The sequence below is a fragment of the Delphinus delphis genome, chromosome 16 (genome assembly GCF_949987515.2).
Source record: "Delphinus delphis chromosome 16, mDelDel1.2, whole genome shotgun sequence".
NCBI classification, from domain to species: domain Eukaryota; kingdom Metazoa; phylum Chordata; class Mammalia; order Artiodactyla; family Delphinidae; genus Delphinus; species Delphinus delphis.
In genome coordinates this window covers 25,123,660-25,145,987 of record NC_082698.1, presented here as the reverse complement: position 1 = coordinate 25,145,987, position 22,328 = coordinate 25,123,660, and the positions used below count along the sequence as shown (strand labels likewise).

Here is a 22,328-nt window from a genome sequence, read left to right as displayed (position 1 = left end):
CTGGGGCATCTCCAGTGCTTTCTGGAGCTCGGCTATTTCAGGAAGCCTCCAGTCTCCTCCTCCTTATGTAAATAAACATGACAGATCAGCGCAGGGAGGTGGGGAGGCTCCGGGAGTGGGTGGGAGCTGGGAGGCAGCCGTGAGCGGGGCCAGAGGGGCGTGTGTGCATGTGTGGCTGGCCTTGCGGGCGGCGGGCTGCGTGCGGGAGGGGCAGGCTCGGCCCTGCCATGCCGGCTGCTGCTGGCCACGGAGGAGGGGGGTGGGCAGGAGGAGGGGAGCTGGCCGCCAGGGCGTCTCGGTGACGAGGCCAGCCAGCCAAACGGAGGTGGCCGTGCTACCCGCTGCCCACGATGGGGGGACAGATCACCCGGAGCACCTTTCACGGTAGGACCCTAGCTGATGCCTGAGGGTTTGCCCATCCACAGCCTGGGGACCACCTGGGGAGGCTGGGGCCGAAGGGCACTGGGGCTGAGGGCATGGCCATTCCGCCTGCCTCTTCACTCCTTGGTGGGCTCCGGGGCTGTGGGAAGGGGTGCCTTTGGGTGACAGGTACTGGGGTCGGGGGGGAAGGCAAGGGGGGCTGGGACAAGCAGGAAGAGAGGTCCTTCCGTGGCAGACAGCAGGAGGTCAGACAGCTGAGTCTCCCCACAAAGTCTCCTTGTCCTCTTACCTCCCCAGGGCGCTGATCGGCATCCAGGGGGGATGTGAGGTCCCAGTGTCCATACTGCCCCCTCCTAGCACTGAGGCAAACCACAGTCAGACAGCTGGGGGGACCTGTTTGTGGGTTCTGGGATGCGGGCCATGGAGGTCAGTGCTGTGCTCCGTGATGGAGCCATGGAGAGATGTGTGGGTACACGCGAATATGTAAGTGTGTGTGTGTGTGTGTGTGTGTCTGTCTGTCTGCGTTCATGAGTGTGCATTGGAGGTGTCTGTGGGTAGGTACCTGTGCTGGCTTGTGCCTAAGCACACAGGGGTGCAAACCACATTGCCTGACCTCAGTTCTCAAAGCGTGTGCTTCTGACTCCTGGGGTTCACATCTGTGCTCAGACAGACCGACAGGCAGGCAGCTGAGGTGGTGAAAGGAAGGAGCGCTGGGTGGCCCCTGCTTGCCCCTGCTCCCGTCCCCTCATCTGCCTGGCCCCAGTACTGTGGTCTTGGGAGGAACATGGCCGATGTGGCACCAGACCCAGAAGGGAAGGCCTTCCCAGGGACTTGTTTTGTCATCGCTGGGCCCCCGTAGTTGGGGTTCCTGTGCAAACTGGCTGGCGCCAGGACGGTGTGGGCTGACCCTGGGGGGTCCCTGCCACACTCCACTGTGTGCCCTCCTCCCCTCCTCGGGCAGGGCATTAGGAGGTGGGGCAGTCTCCGTGCTGGGTTCAGTGGGAACCGGGAAAGGGCCGGGAAGGAAGAAGGGTGGTGGCAGGAGTGAATGGGGAGCTGTGGCCAGGACTGGTGACCAGGTGACTTCCCCTTTCCAGGCCCTGGACTTTGAAAGAGTAATTTCTGATTAAAAAAGAAAAAGACAGGGAAGGAGACATGGGAAAAGCAAATCATTGTCTCTCTTAAAAGGCAATGAATTTTATCCTGGGCCCAGAGGGCCAAGTGACAGATGGAAGGCCCTGGAAGACACATAATCCGGAGCTGGCCAGAGGCAGTGCCCGTGGCCTGGGCCTTGGCCTGAGCCTCAGGCTGGGCTGACCTGGGGTGGGGGCACCTCTCTGGGCTCATTGGCTCCAGTGGAGCCTGCTGGCAGAGGGTCTGGAGCCGACTGACATTTTCCACTGGAGTCAGACTTGGGCAGGCCAGTGGCCTGGGAAGGACAGAGAGGCCCTCAGAACAGGCTCAGGATGCAGCACACCATCCTCCAGCTGCCTTAGAATGCAGGGTTCAGAGGGGATTGAGGACCCCAAGGCTACCCGAGATGGCCTGTGGCCGTCAAGAGCTCATGCTCTGGAGTAGATACACATGGGTGGTAGCAAGGGCAAGTGTCTCCCTGAGCCTGGTTTTCTCATCTGTCAATGGGGCTAATGATAGTAGCATCCTCATAGGAGTATTGTGAGGAGTACAGGAGACCATGTGAATAAGGACTTAACACAGGGGAAAGCTAAAGCGGAGAGGCATTCTGAGGCCAGGGTCCTATTCCTTCCTCTCCCGACGGGGACAGGAGGATAGCCTGGGGTACACTGAGAACTCCAGGAGTTGGGCCATTGGGTGAGTGCTAATCAAATGCCCCATCTGCCTTGGCCTCCAACCGCTTACCTGGACCACCTTCCTCAGCCTGGGTCCCCTGTAAGCTGGCCCTGGCCCCAGCCCCGGCCTCAGCCCGCCATCAACACTAACAGGCGATGGGAGTTGGGAGTTGGGGCGAGGGGGTGTTTGCCTGTGCCCGCATGGCCCCTTAGCCAGGACCCTGCATGCGTGTCCACACATGTCCTCACCCGTGTCCGTACATACGTGTCCCCACACCTGTCCACTGGCTGCCCCAGTGGCTTTGGTTTCACCCCCTTCTGGGAGGGGAGTTGTGGGGAGTGGGAGGTGCAGGGGGTTCACTCCTTCCTAGGGGTGCTCTCAGCAGCCTGACTCCTGAGGACATAGTTACATGGCTCCTGCTGGTATTTTCACGTGCGCCTTGGGGGTCTGATTTGGCTCGAGCTGAAAATTTTGGGTTGCCGGGTTACAGTGAGAGGTGAGGGGTTGTGTGGGCGTATCTAGTTGTGTGTTTGTGGGCGTGTCCTGGCTGTTTCTGTTTCTGGTGACTGCAGATCGTGTGTATCTGGGTTTTAGGTCTTTTTCTGTGTATACCCACATAATGTGTCACTATCTGTGCCATATTTAAGAGACTGAATATTTTGTGTCTGCGTTTCCATGTGTGAGCAGCCACACAGTTTCACATTTGTGAGACTGTTATTCTGTAGAGGTCAATGTTTCTGCGCGAGTCGTGTGTGTGTGTGTGTGCGCGCGCGCGCGCGGGTGCGCTGGTGGTGAGGAGTCCGGCTCCTCTGGGACCAGCCTGGCAGGGGACCCTTGGGAGAGATGAATTCTCATTTGGAAAATGGTTTCAGCAGTTACATGCTTGATCTTTTTCATCAGGCAGATTTCCAGAGCTGCTCCCTGTCTTTAGGGCAGGATGGGGGTGGGGAGAGCACAGAGCGAGGCAGCCCCGATCCTGGGAAGCCCCCCTCCCCTCTCCTTCCCAACCCTCCCCTCCTCTTCCCTGCCCTCCTCCTTTACTTTCTTTAAGGCTCCTCCCCCCCGCCTCAGGGCAAGGGATGGGCCCGTTGCTGAGGGGCTGATATGCGGATGACACACACACATGCGCCCAGACATACATGTCACCCCCAGGTCTCTGGACCCGCAAATCCTAGTTGCTGGGGTGTAGGGACCTGAGAGATCGGTTCCCACTGTCCTTTTACAGAAGGGGATGCTGTGGCTCGGAAAGGGAAATGGCTGACTGAGGTTGCATAGTTAGCGGCTCAGAGGGAATCCAGACCTCATCCCTTCGGCAGCTAACTCCCTGCTTCCCCTCCTTGGGTTCCTAATTCTCACTTAGGCAGCAGGGGACAGGCCATCCCATGGACTTGGGAGATCTGGGATTAGCACAGAAGGAGCCTCCTCTCTCCCGGCAGCAGCTCTGGAGTTTTAGGCCAAGGTGAGCTCCCCAGAGCCTGGCAGGTGTGTCTTGAACATACGTGACACACACACACACACACACACACACACACCCCACTTGTGCCTGTAGGCTCCAGAGGCGGTGGGGAGGGAGGAATCAGGTTGATCCATCTGTGTTCTCTTCACCCAGCCCAGTGTCTGGCACCCGGTGGCACCCAGCAGATGCTTGGTCACTGAGTAAGAGGGAAGAGTGTGGGGCACGGGCCCCGGGCTGCTGGACCACATCGCAGTTGGAGCTGCAGGTGGCCTGGGGGGGGGGGCGATGGGGTGGAAGATGTGAGCCCTGAGCTGGGTGACAGGCCAGGTAGGGCTGGAGAGGGAGTGGGACACGTGTTCTTGGTGAGAATTTGAATCCTGTTCTGCTCTTACTGGCTGTGTGACTTGGGGTCAGTGCCTTTATTTGTCTGAGTCTCAGTGTCCACTTTCATAAATTGGGGGTGGGAGGGTTTACCTGGAAGGGCTGTAGAAAGAGTAAGTGAGCTAACTGGCATAAAGGGCAGCCTGCCTGGTACACAGCAAGCACTCTGTAAACGGATGTGAAGGTTTCCCCGAAGGTTCCTCCAGGCCCGTGTGTGCTCGTGTGTACAGACAAGCGCCTGTCTGCCTTTAAGGACCAAGACTGCATCTTCTGTCTCCTCCAGCCCTGGCAGGCCCCCGGGACAGAGCGTTCCCTGGGTGCTGTGTCCACATTAGGCGCACGCCCACTGTGTGTATGTGCACACATGTGCACGCAAGTGAGTGTGGATTTGTGTCAGGGGAACTGAGGGTGATGGTCTGCGTGGTGTGTGGGTTTATGTGACTGAGCCATGCTCCCCCTCATTCTCTCAGGCCTGGCTTGGGGGCTTTGGGGGGTGGGGGGCGCTGGGAAGACAGGGACCAGGAGGCGAACTCAGAATGGTTATCATCTGGAATCTTGGGGTGGGATAGGGGAGGAGTAGGAGGAGGGCTGGTTCCCTCCCTGAAGTGAAGATATTGGGAGACGCACCTCTATGCACATCTGGTTGCTGGAAACGTCAGAGCCTGGGATGCCGTGGAGTGAGTGAGAGCAGGAGGCTCCATGTGGAGATTAGCTTGGCCGTGAGGGTGCCTCTCCTGCCCACTCCCTGCCACTCTCCTTTGCCCACCTCGTCACTGTGGATTCATTCGGTCTTCCAGGGACCAGCAGGACCTGCTGTACGCGTAGCCGAGCTCTCTGGGGCAGATGACTGGGTGCTAACGTGGCCCCTAACCCTAAATGACAAAGGCATATTCATGGGGGCTGCAGAGGTCATGGAGAAACTGACCAGGGTGGAGTGGAGCGTTCATGTAGGGCAGAGGGGACCGAGCATGCTGGCCAGCTAGCTGTGGCCCAGTGAGGATGGCTGCACAGCCAGACAGATCTGAGTTCAGAGCCCAGCTCCACCACTTACTAACTGTGTGACCCTGGGCAAGTTATTACCTCTCAGAGCCTCTGTGTCCTTATCTATAAGATGGAACTAAGTGATCTGTACTGCTGCATAACAAAATACCCCAAAAGTTAGTGGCTTAAAACAGCAAACAAACATTTAATTATCTCACATTTTCTGTGGGTCAGGAATCTTGACACGGTTTAGTTAGGTGCCTCCAGCTTAATGTCCCTTGTGAAGTTACGGTCACGTTGTTGGCTGGGGCTGCAGGCTCATCTGAAGGCTTGCCTGGAGGCGGAGCCACATCCAGACTTACTCACATGGTGACTGGTGGTCCCTGGTCCCTCCCCCATGGGCCTCTCCACAGGGCTACCTTACATGGCTGGCTTCCCCAGAGGGAGCGACCCGAGAGAGGTAAGAGAAAGTAACCAAGAGAGAGGCCAAAGGTTTTTTTTTTTAATTAATTAACTAATTTTATTTATTTTTGTTTGTGTTGGGTCTTCATTGCTGTGCACGGGCTTTCTCTAGTTGCGGCGAGCTGGGGCTCCTCTTCATCGCAGTGTGTGGGCTTCTCATTGTCGTGGCTTCTCTTGTTGTGAAGCACGGGCTCTAGGCGCGTGGGCTTCAGTAGTTGTGGCACATGGGCTCAGTAGTTGTGGCTCTTGGGCTCTAGAGCTCAGGCTCAGTAGTTGTGGCACACGGGCTTAGTTGCTCCGCGGCATGTGGGATCTTCCTGGACCAGGGATCGAACCCATGTCCCCTGCATTGGCAGGAGGATTCTTAACCATTGTGCCACCAGGGAAGCCCAGGCCAAAGGTTTTTTATAACCCAGTCTTGGGAGTCCCATCCCATTACTTCAGCTGTTAGAAGCTAATTTCTAGGTCCACTCCACACCCCAGGGGAGAGGATTACAAATGGGCTTACAGGATTACAGGGGACTGCTAGGAGGTGGAGGTGGGGATCACTGGGGCATCTTCGAGGCTGCTTCCCACAGATCCCTAACTTTCAGGGCTTGGGAGAATGAGACAAGGTTGTACAAGAAAGGAATCAGGTGCCTGATACAGGAAAAAAAAAAACTCGCGATTTTTCTCCTTCCTGCAGGCAAGTGGGGAGTGCTGGAAGGTTCTGGAGCAGGCAGGGCTGTAGTCAGACATGGAGTGTGGAATCTTGGTGCTGGGCAGTGAAGGAAGCTGTCCCTTTGGTCTCCTCTTTCTCTAATTTCTCCACAGGACACCAGAAAGGGCAAGGCACCACGTAGGTGCTCCTTGGACACTTGCCAGTTATCGGTGGATTGAAGAACTGAACAGCAGCAGTTCAGTCAATGGCTTTTATTGAGCACCTGCTGTGTGCTCTGAGCTAGGCCCTGGGGAAACAGCAGTAAAAAAAAAAAAAAAAAAAAGACAATGGTCTCTGCCCTCGGGGGGCTCACAGCCCATCAGGGAGACACGCAAATAACCCTGAAGCCGTTCCTAGCCAGAGAGCTGCACCACAGAGCACAGAAAATGGTCTGAGTGACTCGACCTCTACCAAGGATGGCACATGCCCAGAACCATCCTGGGTGTGAAGAAGACAAGTCAGTGCATTACATATAGTGGGTGCTTCAAGGCATTTGGGCTTAATTCTGTGGAGGATCCAGAGTTGAGAAAGGCTGCTGGGGTGATGGATGCTCTCTTAGGGGCATATGGGATCCTTGGACTTGGTCTGGGGATCAGAGAGACTTCTGGGAGAAAGGGGGCTTTAAAATCAAGGTCTGAAGGAAGAGTGAGAGAAAGGCAGGTTTATAGGTGGGAAGGAGGAAGGAATGGTTCCCAGCAGAGAAAGGGGCTTGGGCCAGCCCTTGAGGCTAGAGGCAGGTAAGGGAGGTGGGCCCCTTGAGGGGGAACCCAGAGAAATTCACCTCTGTGTAGTTTTACTTTCATCTCACTCAGGGCCCTCCCCCACCTGCTCTCCCGAATCTCCCAAGCTTTTCCCCCAGAGGGAGCCCTGTTCAGTGACTGTGTGTAAACTAGCCCCAAGTCAGGACCACCCTGGCAATCTGGGATTAGGGCGTCTGGGATAAATTAAAATAGAAGTGTCTGGCCTCCCACTGGGCGTAAATGAACAGATCATTTCCTGTGGTGGTGGTTGTTGCTTTTATAAGAAATAATAAGACCTTAGGCTTATGTTGGAATCAGGTGTTAAAGTCTGAAACATTCTTTCACACCTGTGAACTCACTGGGTTCTCACAATGGCCTGGAGAGGTGGGCAGGGCAGCTATGATGACCCTGTTTTACAAAGAAAAAAATTAAGGTCCAGAGAGGTGAAGCACCTTGCCCAGAGTCACACAGCAAGTCTGTGGCATGGCCGGGTTTTGAAACCACGTTCTCCTGCCTCCAGGGCTCGTGCTCTTTGCCCTGTCTTGTACTGTCCAGAAAGTGAGGTAAGCCTCCCTCATTGGAGATGCAAATGATCGTGTCAGCACTGGTATTCAGGTCCACAGGCTCAGAACATAGTGGGATCCAGCTGGGCCTTGAAAGATGGGTGGGATTTGGAGAGGCGTGGGTGGGGCAGGGAGAGAAGATATGCAGGGCAGGGGAAATAGCTTGAGCAAAGGCGTAGGAGAGTACAGATTGATGTCAATTGCAACAACAATAATATAATTATTAGCAACTATTATTAATAATAGAATTATTAATAACTATTATTATAGCAGCTACTTACTAGATTCGTTTTAAATACAGCATCTCTTTAATTCTTGCAAGAATACCAGGAAGGTCTGCCATGGTCCCTATTTTACAGATGAGAAAAATGGGGTCTCAGAGTTGGGTTTGAAGGCAGCAGGCCTGGGTTCACATCTGGGCTCTTTACTCTGGCTGGGTGACCTTGGTGAGTAACTTCACTTCTGAGGACCTGTGTCATTGGGGGTGTAATGAAGACACTGCCTGTTCAGCCACATAGAGGTTGGTTATTTTCAACTGTCATTGCTCCCTCCCTCTCTCCTTGGCAACCCAACTCAACAGAGCCTGGGCACTCGGGGCTCTGTCAGGCTGGTTCTGGGGCAGAGTGTGGGCGGGGGCAGTAGGAAGGTCACTCCGGAGGCTACATTGTGTCTTGGCATCTCTGCCTGGGACCCCACCGAGAGGCAGGAATGTGGTCCGGAGCTGGCTGAGGGTCACCCGGAGGGCTGGCCAGGCTTGTGTCTGGCAGCTCATAAATGCCCAGGAGGAATGGGCTGCCGGGGTGGGGTGGGGGAGCTTCCAGTGTGTCAGCAGCAGCCTCGCCTGACGGGGTGCTCCCACTGTGGCTCCCGAAACGCCTGTAAACCTGTCACTAAGGGGAGCCTCCCTGGGAGCTCTGCTGGGAGCAGATGGCGAGATTGGGGCTCTACCCAGGACCGCTGGCCACTGGGAGAGCAGTTGTGCAGCTCACAGGCCCAGCGTCTTCAGGCCCTTTGCTGTGGCCGCTCCCCTGGCTGGGACTGGCCAACACCTCCTCCACACAGCCTTTCCCCACTATGCCTGCCATCTTGGGCTCCTGGGGAAAATGAACTCTAGTGTTAGCTTCTGAGTAGGGCAAAGGACCCTGGATGTGGCTTTGGAAGATCAGGGTTCAGGTCCCAGCTCTGCCACTTAATTGCTGTGTGACCTCAGGCGAGTTGGTTAACCAGTCTGAATTGCAACTCATTCATCCATAGAATGGGGATTTTAAGGGGTCATAGTGTATGTTAAAGTATAGGGAGGGAGCCCTACCCCCAGCTGTCCCTCTGGCCCTTGGCATCAGAGCTGTGCTCAGGATTAATTCTCATTTTGCTTTCTCTCCTTCCTCACCCAGGATCATAATACCAGCTGAGATGGAGGAGGGAGGTAGCAGAAGCAGGGACAGCAGGGGTTGGGGAGGGGGTGATCTCCCTGGTCAGGGCTGCCACGTTGGATACCTGTGAAGGTTGTATTTCTTATTGTAGCCCACAAGAATGGCGCTCCCTGGAGGCATGTAGGGCAGAGCCTACGTGGCTGTACGTGGCGGCCCTGGCCCTTGTTCAAAGAGGAGTGATGAAGACTGGGCTAGGGCCACGGCGGTGGGGAGGACAGGAGGGTGCGGGGCCCAGGGATGTTTATTTCAGAGGTGGGATTGGCAGGTTAGATGTGGGGTGCTCGGACTCCACTGGGGCCTGGGAACATGGTGGGGCTGGCGGGTTACGGTCAGGAATTCAACGGGGGCCTGGTGAGCAGCAAGTGACCGTGGTCCATGGGCAGGAGATGCCCAGCAAGTCAGAAAGGGTTTTCACGTCGCTCCCACAGAGGTGGCTCAGTGGGCAGAGACCACACTGGTCTCTGTGGGCAGGAAGAGGCCGGCACAGCACTTAGCAGGCCCAGGAATCGGTGAAGCTGCTTTGCAGCTGCCAGAGTGCTCTCTTCAGACCTGCAGGGGACAGGGAACAGCACAGCCACTTCACTGAAGTGGAGGGAACTTAAGGCTGAGAGTGGCAGCCCCGACCAGGCTTTGGGGTCTCCTGTCAGATGGTCCAATCCTAGGATCTGCCTGTGGTGGGATGCTGGGGGCTGTGGGTCAGAGATTCCAGCCCCGCTTTCCTCCCATCTTCATAAAGACCTGGTTTGTTAGTCATTGTTGCTGCTTTTGAGGTATAATTTATGGACACTAACATTCACCCTTTTCAAGTGTATATTTTGGTGAGTTTTGATAAATGTATAATTTGTATAACCACTACCACAATTACGGTATAGAACATTTCTGTCGCCATAAAAACATCTTTGTGTTGCTTTCCTCTTCCCCAAACTCCGATACCCACTGATCTTTCTGTGTCTGCACTTCTGCCTTTTCCAGACTGTCACACAAATGGAATCAGACTGTGTGTAGCCTTTTGAGTCTGGCTTCCTTCACTTAACATGCTTTTGAGGTTCCTTCTTGTTGTGTCATAGTTCTGTTCATTTATTGCAGAGTAGTATTGATCGTGTGGATGTACCGTGTTTTATTTATCCATTCGTCAGTTGGAGGGCATTTGAGTTGTTTCCGGTTTGGGTTATTTTGAATAAAGTTACTGTCCATTTGCGTACAGGTCATTGTACAGATGTCTTCATTTCTCTTGGGTAAGTGCCCACGAGCGTGATTGCTAGGTCATATGGTAGGTGTTTTACTTATAAGGAGCTGCCAGGCCATTTTCCACGTTGGCTGCACCGTTCTGCATCCTATCAGTGATGGATGAGGGCTGTGTGTGAAAACACGGTTTGCAGTTCCCTGTCTGGCGGCATGCACACCTGTAGTGTGGAGGCAACATAATAGAATGCCAGGTATCCCCCTGTGTGGGACACGGATGAACATGTTTTTCATGTTTTATCAGTTATGACCATATTTAAAAAGTGTATCCAAACCCATGCTTTCTTGGCTGTTAAGGCTGAATGGCTAAGACCCTGGCCCTGCAGTCAGATTGCCTGGGTTTGGCTCCGAAAGCCCCATCCTGCTGGCTGTGTGACCTTGGGCAAGCCGCTCAATCTCTCTGAGGCTGATTCATCATCAGGTAAATGGGCTTATACTGTCCCTCCTACCTCATCAGTTTGCTGTGAGGGTGAAACCAGTAAGTATATGTAAAACTCTCAGTTCAAAGCCTGGCACGTGTTAGCACTTGATGAATGGCTGCCATTATTATTAGATGTATGGCCCATGTGTAGTAGATGTGTGTTCTGTGTGTACTGCCTTGTGCATCCATGTGTATATGAGTACATGTGTGTGCACGCACTACACGTGTAAATGTACGATTCCTGGTCTAATGGGTAAGGGCAGGAATAAGTCTCTTTCCCTTCTCTGTCTCCTAGGTTACCCTCACGTGCTCACAGGTGTATGTGGGTACCCGTGAGCGTGCCTTTTTCTGAGGTCACTTGTCTGGGTGCACACTGTACCCCCAGGGACCAAGGTTCCCCCATTCCCATTCTCTATCTGTTCGGCTGTCAGCCAGGGAGGCTGGGCCTGTGCTGCCCTCGCCCACGCAGTACCCTCCCTGTGGGTGGGAGGCCCTGGGGAAGGGTCCTTCCAGGGCCTGGGTCTCTGGTCCCTGGGTGTCTTCACCATATTTGTCCTGAACCAGTGTTTCCTGGCTCTTTATCCAGGGCCCCGGGATCCCAACTGGGATAGGCAGGAAGGAGAGGAAGTGTTTTGAAGGCAGCTGAGGCCCTGCAGTTCGTCCATGGATTCTGAGCGGAGGCTGCAGTGGGGGCCCCATAGGAGAGGCTCTCGTCAGCTGCCGGGCTCAGCAAGTTTAAAAACTGCTTTATTGAAATATAATTGACACACACTAAACCACAGGTGTTTAAGGTGTATGACTGGATAGGTTTTGACATATGCACGTAACAATGAAGCCATCACCACAATCAAGATGGTGAACACATCTGTCACCTCTCACCCCAAGTATTCCCTCCTGGCCCTACCATCCCCAGGTCCACCAGTCTGCTTATTATCACTCTAGCTTAGTTTCTGTTTTATAGAATTGGTACCAGTGGGACAGAGTGGAAGGAGAGGAAGGGGTTTAAAAGGGGTGGAAGCCCTGCAGTCGCTCTGTGGACTGTATCTGCATTTTTTTTTTTTTAAAACTGGCTTCGCTCAGTGTGATGATTTTGTAAGTCATCCGTGTTGCTGCTGCTGTCAGTAGTTCATTCCTTTTTCACTGCTGAGTAGTATTCTGTTGTATAGACGTACCACATTTGTTATCCATTCACCCAGCAGGTATTTCTTCTTTTATGCTTTCATTTCTGCGTATGTACACAGCCCTAAACAGTGTATGACGTTACCTTTCACCAATGGTATTTTTTGAAAGCAAGAGGCAAGCTCTTTCTGAGACTGGCCTGAGCCCAGTGGGTACCTCTTCTAGGTGGGGCACCTATATCCAGTGCCACACGTTGCTCTCACCTCAACTGTCCTCTTCCATGGAATGACCTCCCCTGCTCTGTGCTATTCAGGGGTCAATCAGCTTCTTTGGGTGGCCTTCCCAGACTGTCTGGGTCTCCTCTGAGCAATTCCAGCCTTCACTGCTTGGTGGCTTTCAAAGCCCTTGAGCGCCATTCTTGGTTCCTTCGTGAGAGCAAGGTGAGCCGCGCCTTGCGCCACCCTCAACTCGTGGGCCTGGCATGCAGGAAGCAACTCCAGAGAGGCCAGGACGCTGATGCTCAGGGTGTCTGGCTGGCTCTGGACTGTGGATGCTGGTGTCTGGGGCCCTTTGGGAAGGAGGAAGCAAAGATGCAAAGTGTTGCAAACCAGTGCAAATACTGGACCAAAGTCTGGCCTTCCCGCCTCCTGGGATTCTCCCCTCCTTCTCTCCTCTCTGCCTGTCTTCCATCCCCTTCCTGGAAACCCCTCCCCTCTCTTTAGGGTGGGGAAGGCCTCTGGGCTAACCAGGCTTTCTGTATTATTAAATTCTTGCCTTGGAGGGACCAAAATTTGAAACATCCCAGATGGCCTCAGTCACATTCTGCGGTTTTCTACGTCCCCACCCCATCTTCCCCATCCTCTGTGTCTCTTCTCAAGATGACCGGATGGGCAGGAGCTGCCCTTCCTGATGGATGAGACACAGATCTTGGGGAAGAAATGAACCCCCCCACCCCGAGCCCCCAGCTGCCAAGGCTGTGCATTAATGCTACCAATGCTGCTGATGCCTGGCTTAGAGTCACGGAGTGGAGGCCACTTACTGTGCCGGAGGGGAAGTGACTTCCCCAAGGTCACGTGGCCAGTTAGTGACAGACACAAGCCACCTGGCACCACATCCCATGTTCTTTCCTCTCTCTGCCCTGCCTCCTGGATGCCAACCTCACATGTTTGTGAAGTGCCTTATGAACCAAGCCCTGCTTATGGAAGAAAGCACAGTGCCTCCCTGGCTAGGGGTTCTTGAAGCAGATCCGAGTTCCTAGGAAGCCTGGGCGAAAAGGCCGGCCTGTGTTCAAGATGTTGTGGGCATGGGCAGTGTAAAGCAGGAAGGCAGCCTGGGGAGGAGGGAGGAGGGAGGAGGGAGGAGGGAGGTGGCCCCGGAGGAGGGAGGAGATGGGCATGCTCCTGGGGCTGACGCTGCAGAGGCTGCCTCACCCACCTTCCTGGTCTCCAGTGCCAGCGCCATGGTCAAGTGTTCACTGCAGCCCAGCCTTGTCAGTCCAGCTCCAAAGCCTTCTCCTCCTCCCCTCCTCCAGGAGGCCTTCCTGGGAAGTGACCTACTTTTTGGTGCATATTACTGTCTGCCATTTGTATTGCAGTTTCTGTCCCTATCTTATCTCCCTTCCTGGACTGTTGGCTGCTTGAGGACAGGATCCATGTATGTTTCATGCCTTATCTTCAGTGCCTAGGACAGGGCTTGGTATTCAGTAGATACATAATGAATATTTGTTGAGTAAAATACATGGTGGTGGTAGTGAGTGACAGTGAATAGTGTTGGATGTTGGTTGTAAATGGTGGCTTGTCACAATGCTAGAGGGCGGAAAGTAAATGGTGGTAAATACTGGTGAGGAGCAGTAGATGGTAGTTGTTGGTGGTCTGTGACAGATGGGGGTAGATGGTGGTGGTGGAAGGTGACGGGTGAAGGGTGGGGCGGACGGTGGTGGGAGGTGATGAGTGAAGGGTGGGGGCAGATGGTGGGGGGAGACGGGTGAAGGGTGGGAGTAGATGGTGGTGGGCGGTGATGAGTGAAGGGTGGGGGCAGATGGTGGGAGGTGACGAGTGAAGGGTGGGAGTAGATGGTGGTGGGAGGTGACGGGTGAAGGGTGGGAGTAGGTGGTGGTGGGAGGTGATGAGTGAAGGGTGGGGGCAGATGGTAGGAGGTGACGGGTGAAGGGTGGGAGTAGATGGTGGTGGGAGGTGATGGGTGAAGGGTGGGAGTAGGTGGTGGTGGGAGGTGATGAGTGAAGGGTGGGGGCAGATGGTGGGGGGAGACGGGTGAAGGGTGGGAGTGGATGGTGATGGGTAATAAATGGTGGTAGGTGGTGAAGTGGGAAATAGCAGTAGATGGTAGCAGGAGAAGGAAGGTGGCAAAAAGTGGCAGTGGTGCTAAGGGGCAAAGATGGTGGAAATCCTGGGCAGTGGTGACTTCTGCTTATGCCCCAGCCTTCTCCCCTTCCCTAGGGGACCCTGGTCCAGCTCTTGGACTGTCAAATTCTCTGACGCTGTGGCTTGTTCCTTTGCAGACTCCATCGGGGGCCCCTTCCCTGTCACCTCTCACCGATGCCACCACAAGCAGAAGTACTGCCCACCGGTGCTGCCCGGTGGGGGGCTCCCGGCCACGCCACTGCTCTTCCACCCACATACCAAGGGCTCCCAGATCCTCATGGACCTCAGCCACAAGGCCGTCAAGAGGCAGGCCAGCTTCTGCAATGCCATCACCTTCAGTAACCGCCCGGTCCTCATCTATGAGCAAGTCAGGCTGAAGGTGGGGCCTCCCTCCCTGTTCCCGTCACTGCGTCCCCCTGGGGCCTCTGGACGTTCCTGCCAGGCACCGCCTTCTGCTAACAGCCATCACTACCCCCTGCCCCTTCTCTTTCCTCCCTACCGCACTTCTACCCTTCTTCATCCCTCCTCTTTCTCTCTCCTCCTCCTTACTCCTTTCTCAACCTTCCCTGCATGACGGAGAAGGAACGGGAGAGGGGAGTGGCCATGGGGAGGTGATGGGAGATGATGGTGGGAGGTGAGAACTAGCTCTCACTCGACTGGTGGGGGCTCCTGGGGGAGGGAGAGGAGCCCAAATAGCGGGTGAGCTGGGTGGTGTGACTCCCCATAGGAGTCTGTCTGGGGGTGGTCTGCAGAGAAGGGCACAGCCCCTTCCCCTTGGGCTCACTGACGGTGTGTCTGAGGCCAACCCCCTGCCGCCCAGATCACCAAGAAGCAGTGCTGCTGGAGCGGGGCGCTGCGGCTAGGCTTCACGAGCAAGGACCCATCCCGTATCCACCCTGACTCACTGCCCAAGTACGCCTGCCCCGACCTGGTGTCCCAGAGCGGCTTCTGGGCCAAGGCGCTGCCCGAGGAGTTTGCCAACGAGGGCAACATCATCGCCTTCTGGGTGGACAAGAAGGGCCGTGTTTTCTACCGCATCAACGACTCGGCCGCCATGCTCTTCTTCAATGGGGTCCGTACAGCCGACCCGCTCTGGGCCCTGGTGGACGTCTACGGCCTCACGCGGGGCGTCCAGCTACTTGGTGAGTGCCCACTCCCTCTGGCCCCTTAGGTGCAGGGCACACTTCTGGTGCTGTGGTCTGACTTGACTTGGTTCTATCAGGCATGGGGCTCCCTCCCCCACTGGTAGCAGCCCTGGGGCTGACTGGGCACTGGGACAGCTCTAGGAGCCTTGATGTGAACTGCAGAGCATCCATTCTTCCAGGCCCACAGCTGTGGCAAGTGGAGCCTGGCGAGATTTCTGCCCTCTGTGGTCCCTCAGGTTGTGCCTTTGAGCCGTGTGCGACCTTCATGATCATGTATGGCAGCCTCAAAGACCCCCTCACCCCCAGGAAGTAATTAATATTAATCATCATAACTACAGTTTACAGAGCACTTACTGTGTGCCAGGCACTTTGTTATTGCCGTTCTCGTAGCAACCCTGGGAGGCAGACTCCCTCACTGGGCCCGTGGAGGCCAGCCTCAAGCTCAGGGAAGTTGTCGTTGGCCCTAGGAGGCGCTGCAAGGCTCAGCCCCAGGTGAGCCCTGGCCCCTGGGCTCTGCAGCCTTCCAGGAGGTCCAACCCCACCTTAGTCCTTTTTGCAGGGATATGGGTGAAAGGGGTAGGAGGGGACAGCAGAAGGCACGAGGGGGGCTAAGACTCTTCTGGCTGCTTCTGGGCCCCCAGTGTGAGTAAGGCTACTACAGGGGAGTGAGAGGGCAGACATCCTGTGGGAGGTGAGGAGGAGGGGCATTAGAAAGTATTCTAGGGCTGCTAAAGTACCAGGCTTCCTGGCAAGGGCACACACAGACCCTAAAATGCCAGGGCTGGAAGGGGCCTCAGAGTCTCAGACTTCCTTGGGTCTCACAGTGAGTTGGTGGCTGAGGTGGGGCTGGAATCCAGGTCACCTGACTCCCAGTCCAGGAATCCCACTTTGCTGCACTTGAGCATGTGTAGGCAAGTGTGTGTGCATGTGCACACATAGGCTGGGTACAGGTCAACCCACTGGCAAATTGGCTGTGTCTCCAGGAGGATCCTGGATGAACCTCAGATCTTCCATCTGTAAAATGGGTTGGTAGGAAAATTAAATCCAACTAAGGAGGCTATGAGTAAAGTGCCCAGCATAGTCCTGGGTACCAAGTCGTTGCTCAAGCCAATGTTTGCTCTTCCCATCTCCCATCCCTGCCCCACATCCCTGCAGAGAAAACTGCCATGCAGGTAGTGGAAAAACGTTTTTTCTTTTTGTCCTTTCTGACTTCAGAGCCTAGAAACAGTGAAGCTCTTTTTTTTCAGAACACTTTTATTTGAGTAAAAAGATAGTTAAAAAGAAAAAAGACTGTGAAAGTAAAAACAAAGAAATGAGTAATCGTTAGAAGTCTTTCTTTGTGAAGGAGGGATCCGTGTCTTACCCAGCTAGTTTCCTCTCCAGGGTGGAATCTTGTGCCTGGTGTGTACAGGACCCTGAGGAATATTTGCAGTGTGGGTAGGGGAGAGTGGTGGGATGGACGTTAGATGAAGGAAAGGGTTGGGGGCGTGGCCGAGGTAGACCCAGCCCCCCTCACAGACAGCCTCAGGCTCACTGGGAGACAAAGCAAACACTCGAGAACGATCGGGGCATAACCCAAGAGACAACAGTTAATCGCTGAACGCTGTGGTCACAGGATCTCATCCATTTGCCAAGATGGTTTCCATCCAGTTATCTCATTTCACCTCCCAGCAGCTGGCCCTGGAGGGAGTGATTATTATCCCCATTTGTCAGGGAGAAAATTGAGGCCCATGGAAGGCCTGTCCTGTCCGTGTATGGGTGTGGCAGATCTGGGACTTGAACTGGGTGTTCTGATGGCAAAAGTAGTACCTTTCGCATTACCTGCCCCCTCCCCATCCGGCCCCCCCACCACCAGCAGCCGCGGTGGGTTTAAGCAGGAAGTCAGAGGAGGCTGAAGTCAGTGTGGGAGGATGGAGTCTAGGAAGGCTTCTTGGTGGAGGAGGCTTAGGCTGGACCTATAAGTTCCAGGAGGGTTGGGATGGGGGTGAGGATGAAGGGGACCTACTGGGTGAGATGGGGCTTCTGAATCTCAGGGGCTGAGGGAGGGGCTTGGAGAGTAATCTTGAAGGGCCCCCCCCGGGGGCAGAGCCCAGGCACTGACCCGGCCCAGCCTCTTTGACTATAAATGGGTTTTCACGCGGTATTTTCAGTTGCATTTGGATTTCCTGTCGGCCTCCTCTCTGTATACCCAATAAGGCCAAGGCCCAGCTGATTCCCGTCACAGCTGTAAATCACCATAATCCCTGGGCATTGTAAAGCACTGATTATGGCCCCTAACATGAATTAGCAGGTTAAAATAGCTCCCCGATTTGCTCTTCCTAAATTGATTTCTTTTGTGAAGAAAGGAGAGACGCACCCACGTCATCTTCGGAGGTGGGCCTGCTGCTCTATGCTCTCATTCCGCGCCCCTGCCCCCGGGACACACCTGCTGCCCTGTATAGTCTCAGGGTCCATTTCCCTCCCTCTCCTCCCCACTTCTCATCTCCTCCTCTCTCCTCACCTGCCACGTCAGTGCACCTGTGTCTTTCTGGGCCTCTCTCTCCCTCCACCCAGATCCCGCCGGCTCCTCTGCTTTCCCTCATCTTCCTCCTCAGCTGAGTTTCTCCTCTGAAGAAGTCACTCTCTGTCTTGGGGGCTCTGAGGATGGGCCTGTCTTTCCTGGGGTGATTGTCCCCCAAAACCGTGGCTCATCTTTAGAGATTACCTGCCAGAGGCCTGCCCCCTCCCCTCTTGCCTCCACCTGGAACCTGTGGCCAAAGCCCTCCGAGCTCCTCAGCCCAGAGACATCCTGGGCTCCCTGGCACATAGTAGGTCCACAAGTCAGGCCATGGACAGATTGGCCGTCTTCCCGCCACAGAGTGGAGGTAGGGGCTGATGTCTCTCCCTGATTGACACCTCCAGGTGGGGTCCCCATCCCCACCCCCCACTGCCCTAACCATCACCTAGGCCCCCTGATGCCCGTGCCATGGCCCCGGCAGACCTGCTTCAGGCCTTCCAGGCTCCCTGTTATGCTGGAGTTCACAGCAGATCACCCTCTTCCCTCCGGGCACCCTGGCCCAAGCCCGGGCTGGTATCTCCAAGAATAACAGCTTCCTACCTCCAGGAAGAAGGACCTGCCAGCAACTAAATAAATACAAGTTTTATGGGGTGGTTAGTACTTGGAGAGATAAGTTCCTATCCCAGTTTTCAAGGTCTCCCTCCTCCTCTCAGAAGTGTCGGTTCAGGAAGAGCAGCTGTGGATCCTGGCAGAAAGCTCGTGAGCCAGGAATCCATTTGTAGGGTGTTCCTGCGCACCCCGCTGCGCCCACCACAGCCTAGGTGCTGTGCAGGGGTCGGGGGAGACACTAGAATTGGAAACCCAGCCCCTCTCCTTAAAGAGTGTTTCTATTGGGGGACATGCCGTATGACTGCTCTGAGGTGACCTAAATCCAATACCGCAAAAAAGTGTGGCTGAAGAATAAAACTGGGGTGGGGTGGGGTGGTGGTGCAGCTGGGGAGCAATCCAGAAGGACTTCCTGTAGGAGATGAGTTTCAAGTCAGAAACCAGGGGAGGTGAAAAGAATGGACTGGTTGAGGAGGAACAATTTAGGCCAGACGGGAGGGGTGTGCATTGGCACAGAGGTGGGGAATTGGCGGTCAGTCGGGGAGCAGATCCTTCAAGGGATGGGATGAAGTGGGAAGGTAGTGGAGGACTAGCACAGAGCAGGTGTGTGCCGGTGTGGGTATGCTCAGGCATCACAGAGGAGAGAGCCAAGAGAGTAGAAAGTTTCCAGCAGCTTCTTGCTGTCAAGTTTTTCAGTAAGAGGACATGTGGCCCAGAGATGGGGAGGGGCCTACCCAAGTTCTCCCAACTAGTCAGAAGCCAGGCTGGGCCTGGGATTCAGACCTCCCAGCTGACGTGGGCACAAGGTCAGTGTGAGAAGACTTACTGCCACATCAAGATGTCTGTGGCTGAGCCCAGGAGGGTGTTAGGAGGCCATTAGGGGGCTCCCCAGGACTCATGGTGTCCTCCTAGGTCTTGGTAAAAGAACCCACCTGCCTACTGAGGAGAAGGATGTACAGAGACCCTCAGGGTAGCTTTCTGGGGGCCAGGCTGCTGCTGCACCAGTCTCTGGGGTGGTGGGCCAGCCTGGCTGCTCCGCATTGAGAGGCCTGGGCCTCTCCGTAGATAAGGCCTGGGGTCAGGTCTCTGTCCCGGGCGTGCCTCAGCTTGTGGTACAGAGCGTGAGGCATCCCGGCCGGCTAAGGGCCACACTGCCATCTGGGGCTTCCGCTTCCCAGGCTAAACCAATATTTACCTTCAGCTGTGGCTGCCAGGGGCTGAGAGGCAAATATTGGCTTAAGGAGCCTGAGCCAAGCTCTTGGGATGGAGAACGAGCTGAGGATGCTGATAGTGATTTCTTCCTTTTTGATGGTTTTCATTTCTTTCTTTCTTTTTTTTTTTTAATTTTATTTATTTATTTATTTTTGGCTGTGTTGGGTCTTCATTGCTGTGCGCAGGCTTTCTCTAGTTGCGGTGAGCGGGGGCTACTCTTTGTTGCGGTGTGCGGGCTTCTCATTGTGGTGGCTTCTCTTGTTGCGGAGCACGGGCTCTAGGCGCGCGGGCTTCAGTAGTTGTGGTTCGCGGGCTCTAGAGCGCAGGCTCAGGAGCTGTGGCATGTGGGCTCTAGAGCACAGGCTCAGGAGTTGTGGCTCACAGGCTTAGTTGCTCTGCAGCATGTGGGATCTTCCTGGACCAGGGCTCGAACCCGTGTCCCCTGCATGGGCAGGTGAATTCTTAACCACTGCGCCACCAGGGAAGCCCTTCATTTCTTCTTAGTTAAAAAAAAAAACTTGCTGTTCTTTCTGCTTCGGAGACTCTTCCAGGTGCTTCTTTTTTGCTCACCTCAAATTCTGCCAGTTATGTCAAGGCCCAGTACCAAACCCTCCCCTCCACCAGGGAGCCTTCCCTGACTTACCGTGTTCTTCATGACCCTTCCTCTTCCTGAAGCAAGTGGGGGTCTAAGCAGTATCAGCAGTTCTGCATCATATATTGTCCTCTTTAAGAATACAGTAGAAATCCTCTTTGTCTATATTATAAAAAAGTTATTACTGTACCTATTTTGCAGATAAGAAAACAGAGGCTCAGAGAGGTCTGATAACTTGTCCATGGTCACACAGCTTGGTGGAGCTGGGACTTGAGCCCAGAAGTGTGGGCTGCATTAGTTCCCAGCTTCTCTAAATATGAGTCTCTCTGGTCTCCCTATTATGTCTAGATACCCCCTGAGGGATGGGGATTTTGGCCCCCTTATGTCTTCCAGAATAGAGCTTGTGAGAGCTCCAGGCATCAGGGATCAGCCATGTGTGTTGGGCACAGATAGGCCACCAGGGCCCCGGCAGAGTCGAAGAGGGGCAGTGGTTGACCAGCGTCCTGTTTCAGTGGTGAGGGTAGGACTGCCTGCCCTGTAGTTCCCTGAAGGCTCTTGAGGGCTTTGTTTGATTCTGTTGTTCACAGTGTGCTCTAGTTTTCTACCAGAATGAATGTAAAAGTGCAACCATATGTAGTTGCCAATATTTGACTGTTTGTAATGTCCAGAAATGGCAATTTTATGTGTTTCCATCTAGTATCTCTTTGGCCCAAGATATAGTTCCGGGGATCTTGGAGAGAGCCGGTGGCCCAGAGTGGGGTGTGTGTAGGGGAGGAGCTGGGGCCTTGTAGTATTGGGGACAAAGCTGTCATTTCAGAAGCAGGAGACCTGACTGAATCGACTCCACTTGGCCATTCACTAGCTTTGGGCAAGTCTCTCAGCGTCTCTGTGCCTCAACCGCCTTGTCTGTTATTTGGACATAATTATACACGCACCGTGTACCTCACAGATATTCTGTGAGGCTCACATATGTAAAAGTGTTTATACAAATGGGAAGGGCTGTCTTTTTCGGTTAAAAAGGAATATCTAGAAACACCACCAAAATAGACAGTCCCCTGCCAGTCGTCTCATTGGAAGAGGGAGCCTTAAAACCAAGTCCCTGTGTCTGGATGAAGGTCAAACCATGCGATCTAAACTGTTTCTTGGAACAAGATCTGTGGTTCTCCATCTGGGTTCCTTGGAGCACTGGGATTCCACAGAGGCATCTCTGAGGCAGCTGAATGGCAGGGCTTTGTGGCCACCTCTTAGACTTTAAGCAGTTTTCTGTTCCATTGGATGAATGATTCTACTGCTTGAAAAAAAAGTTTGAGAACCACCAGACCAGATGATTCTGAGAATCTATACATCTAAGATCCTGTGGCTTGAAGATTCTATAAACCTAAGAGTCTATGACTCTGAGTGATTCTGGGACATTCTGCCCTTCCCTCCGCGAGTCTCAGAAAGTGTGTTTGTTTCTCCTAGCTTTCCCGTGGTTGGGTTTACATGGAGAGTGTGGAGGTGGTGTGGGCTCAGGGCACTGCCCAGAAGGGTGGAGAAACCCCTTGTCCATCCAAGCCATGTACCCGTCCTCCTGGCTCCTTCTCCTGCTCCGTGCCAGCTGCGGACCGGCAGGAGGATGTTTATGGACACAGTAACTGGGTTGGCGCGCCTTCCAAACAGGGGCCGGCAGAGATCTGCCAGCCGGCTGGGCGGCTGCAGGCTGACCCGTGGTTAAAGATTATCCAGCGCTGCGGATGTGCGAATCTAAACAAACAAGACTTGGGCCGACGGCAGGCCCTGCTTCAAAGGAGCCTCTGCTCCAGTTCCCAGGCCCTGCCTTGGTTACCCCGCACTGGCCGGCAACGTGTGGGGGGCTGAGTGGGTCTCTGGGTGGGAGCTGGCCCTGGTGCCCTCTGCCTGGTGCCTCTTCCTCCACTCCTTTCCTTTCTCTTCACTGGTTTTGCTCAGACTGTTCTCCCCAGGCATTTGCTAATGCAGTTTTCCCACCCGAGTGGCTCTCACTTCTGTCAATCCAGACCCTCTTGTCCTTCAGGGCCTGGGTCAAATCTTGTTTTTCCTGAGATGCCGTCTCTGAACAACTGTGACTGTTAGAAAAACTTTCCTTGCATGGTTCCAAGTGTCCTGTACCCACTCCTTGGGGCCCCCTCTGAGCCTTCTCTTCTTTAGGATAAATCTCCCTTTTAGGATAATGCTGTCCAACTGAGGCTAAG

At 54.5% G+C, this 22,328-nt stretch overlaps 1 protein-coding gene across 1 annotated transcript in view; it reads left to right on the top strand.

The window, feature by feature from the left end:
* NEURL1 (neuralized E3 ubiquitin protein ligase 1) overlaps positions 1-22,328 on the top strand; it is an 80,712-nt gene that overhangs the window by 46,184 nt on the left and 12,200 nt on the right. The window contains exons 2-3 of the mRNA XM_060034135.1: positions 14,204-14,445; positions 14,887-15,208. Of these exons, the coding sequence (XP_059890118.1) occupies positions 14,204-14,445; positions 14,887-15,208 (564 nt within the window). The remainder of the gene's footprint in view (positions 1-14,203; positions 14,446-14,886; positions 15,209-22,328) is intronic.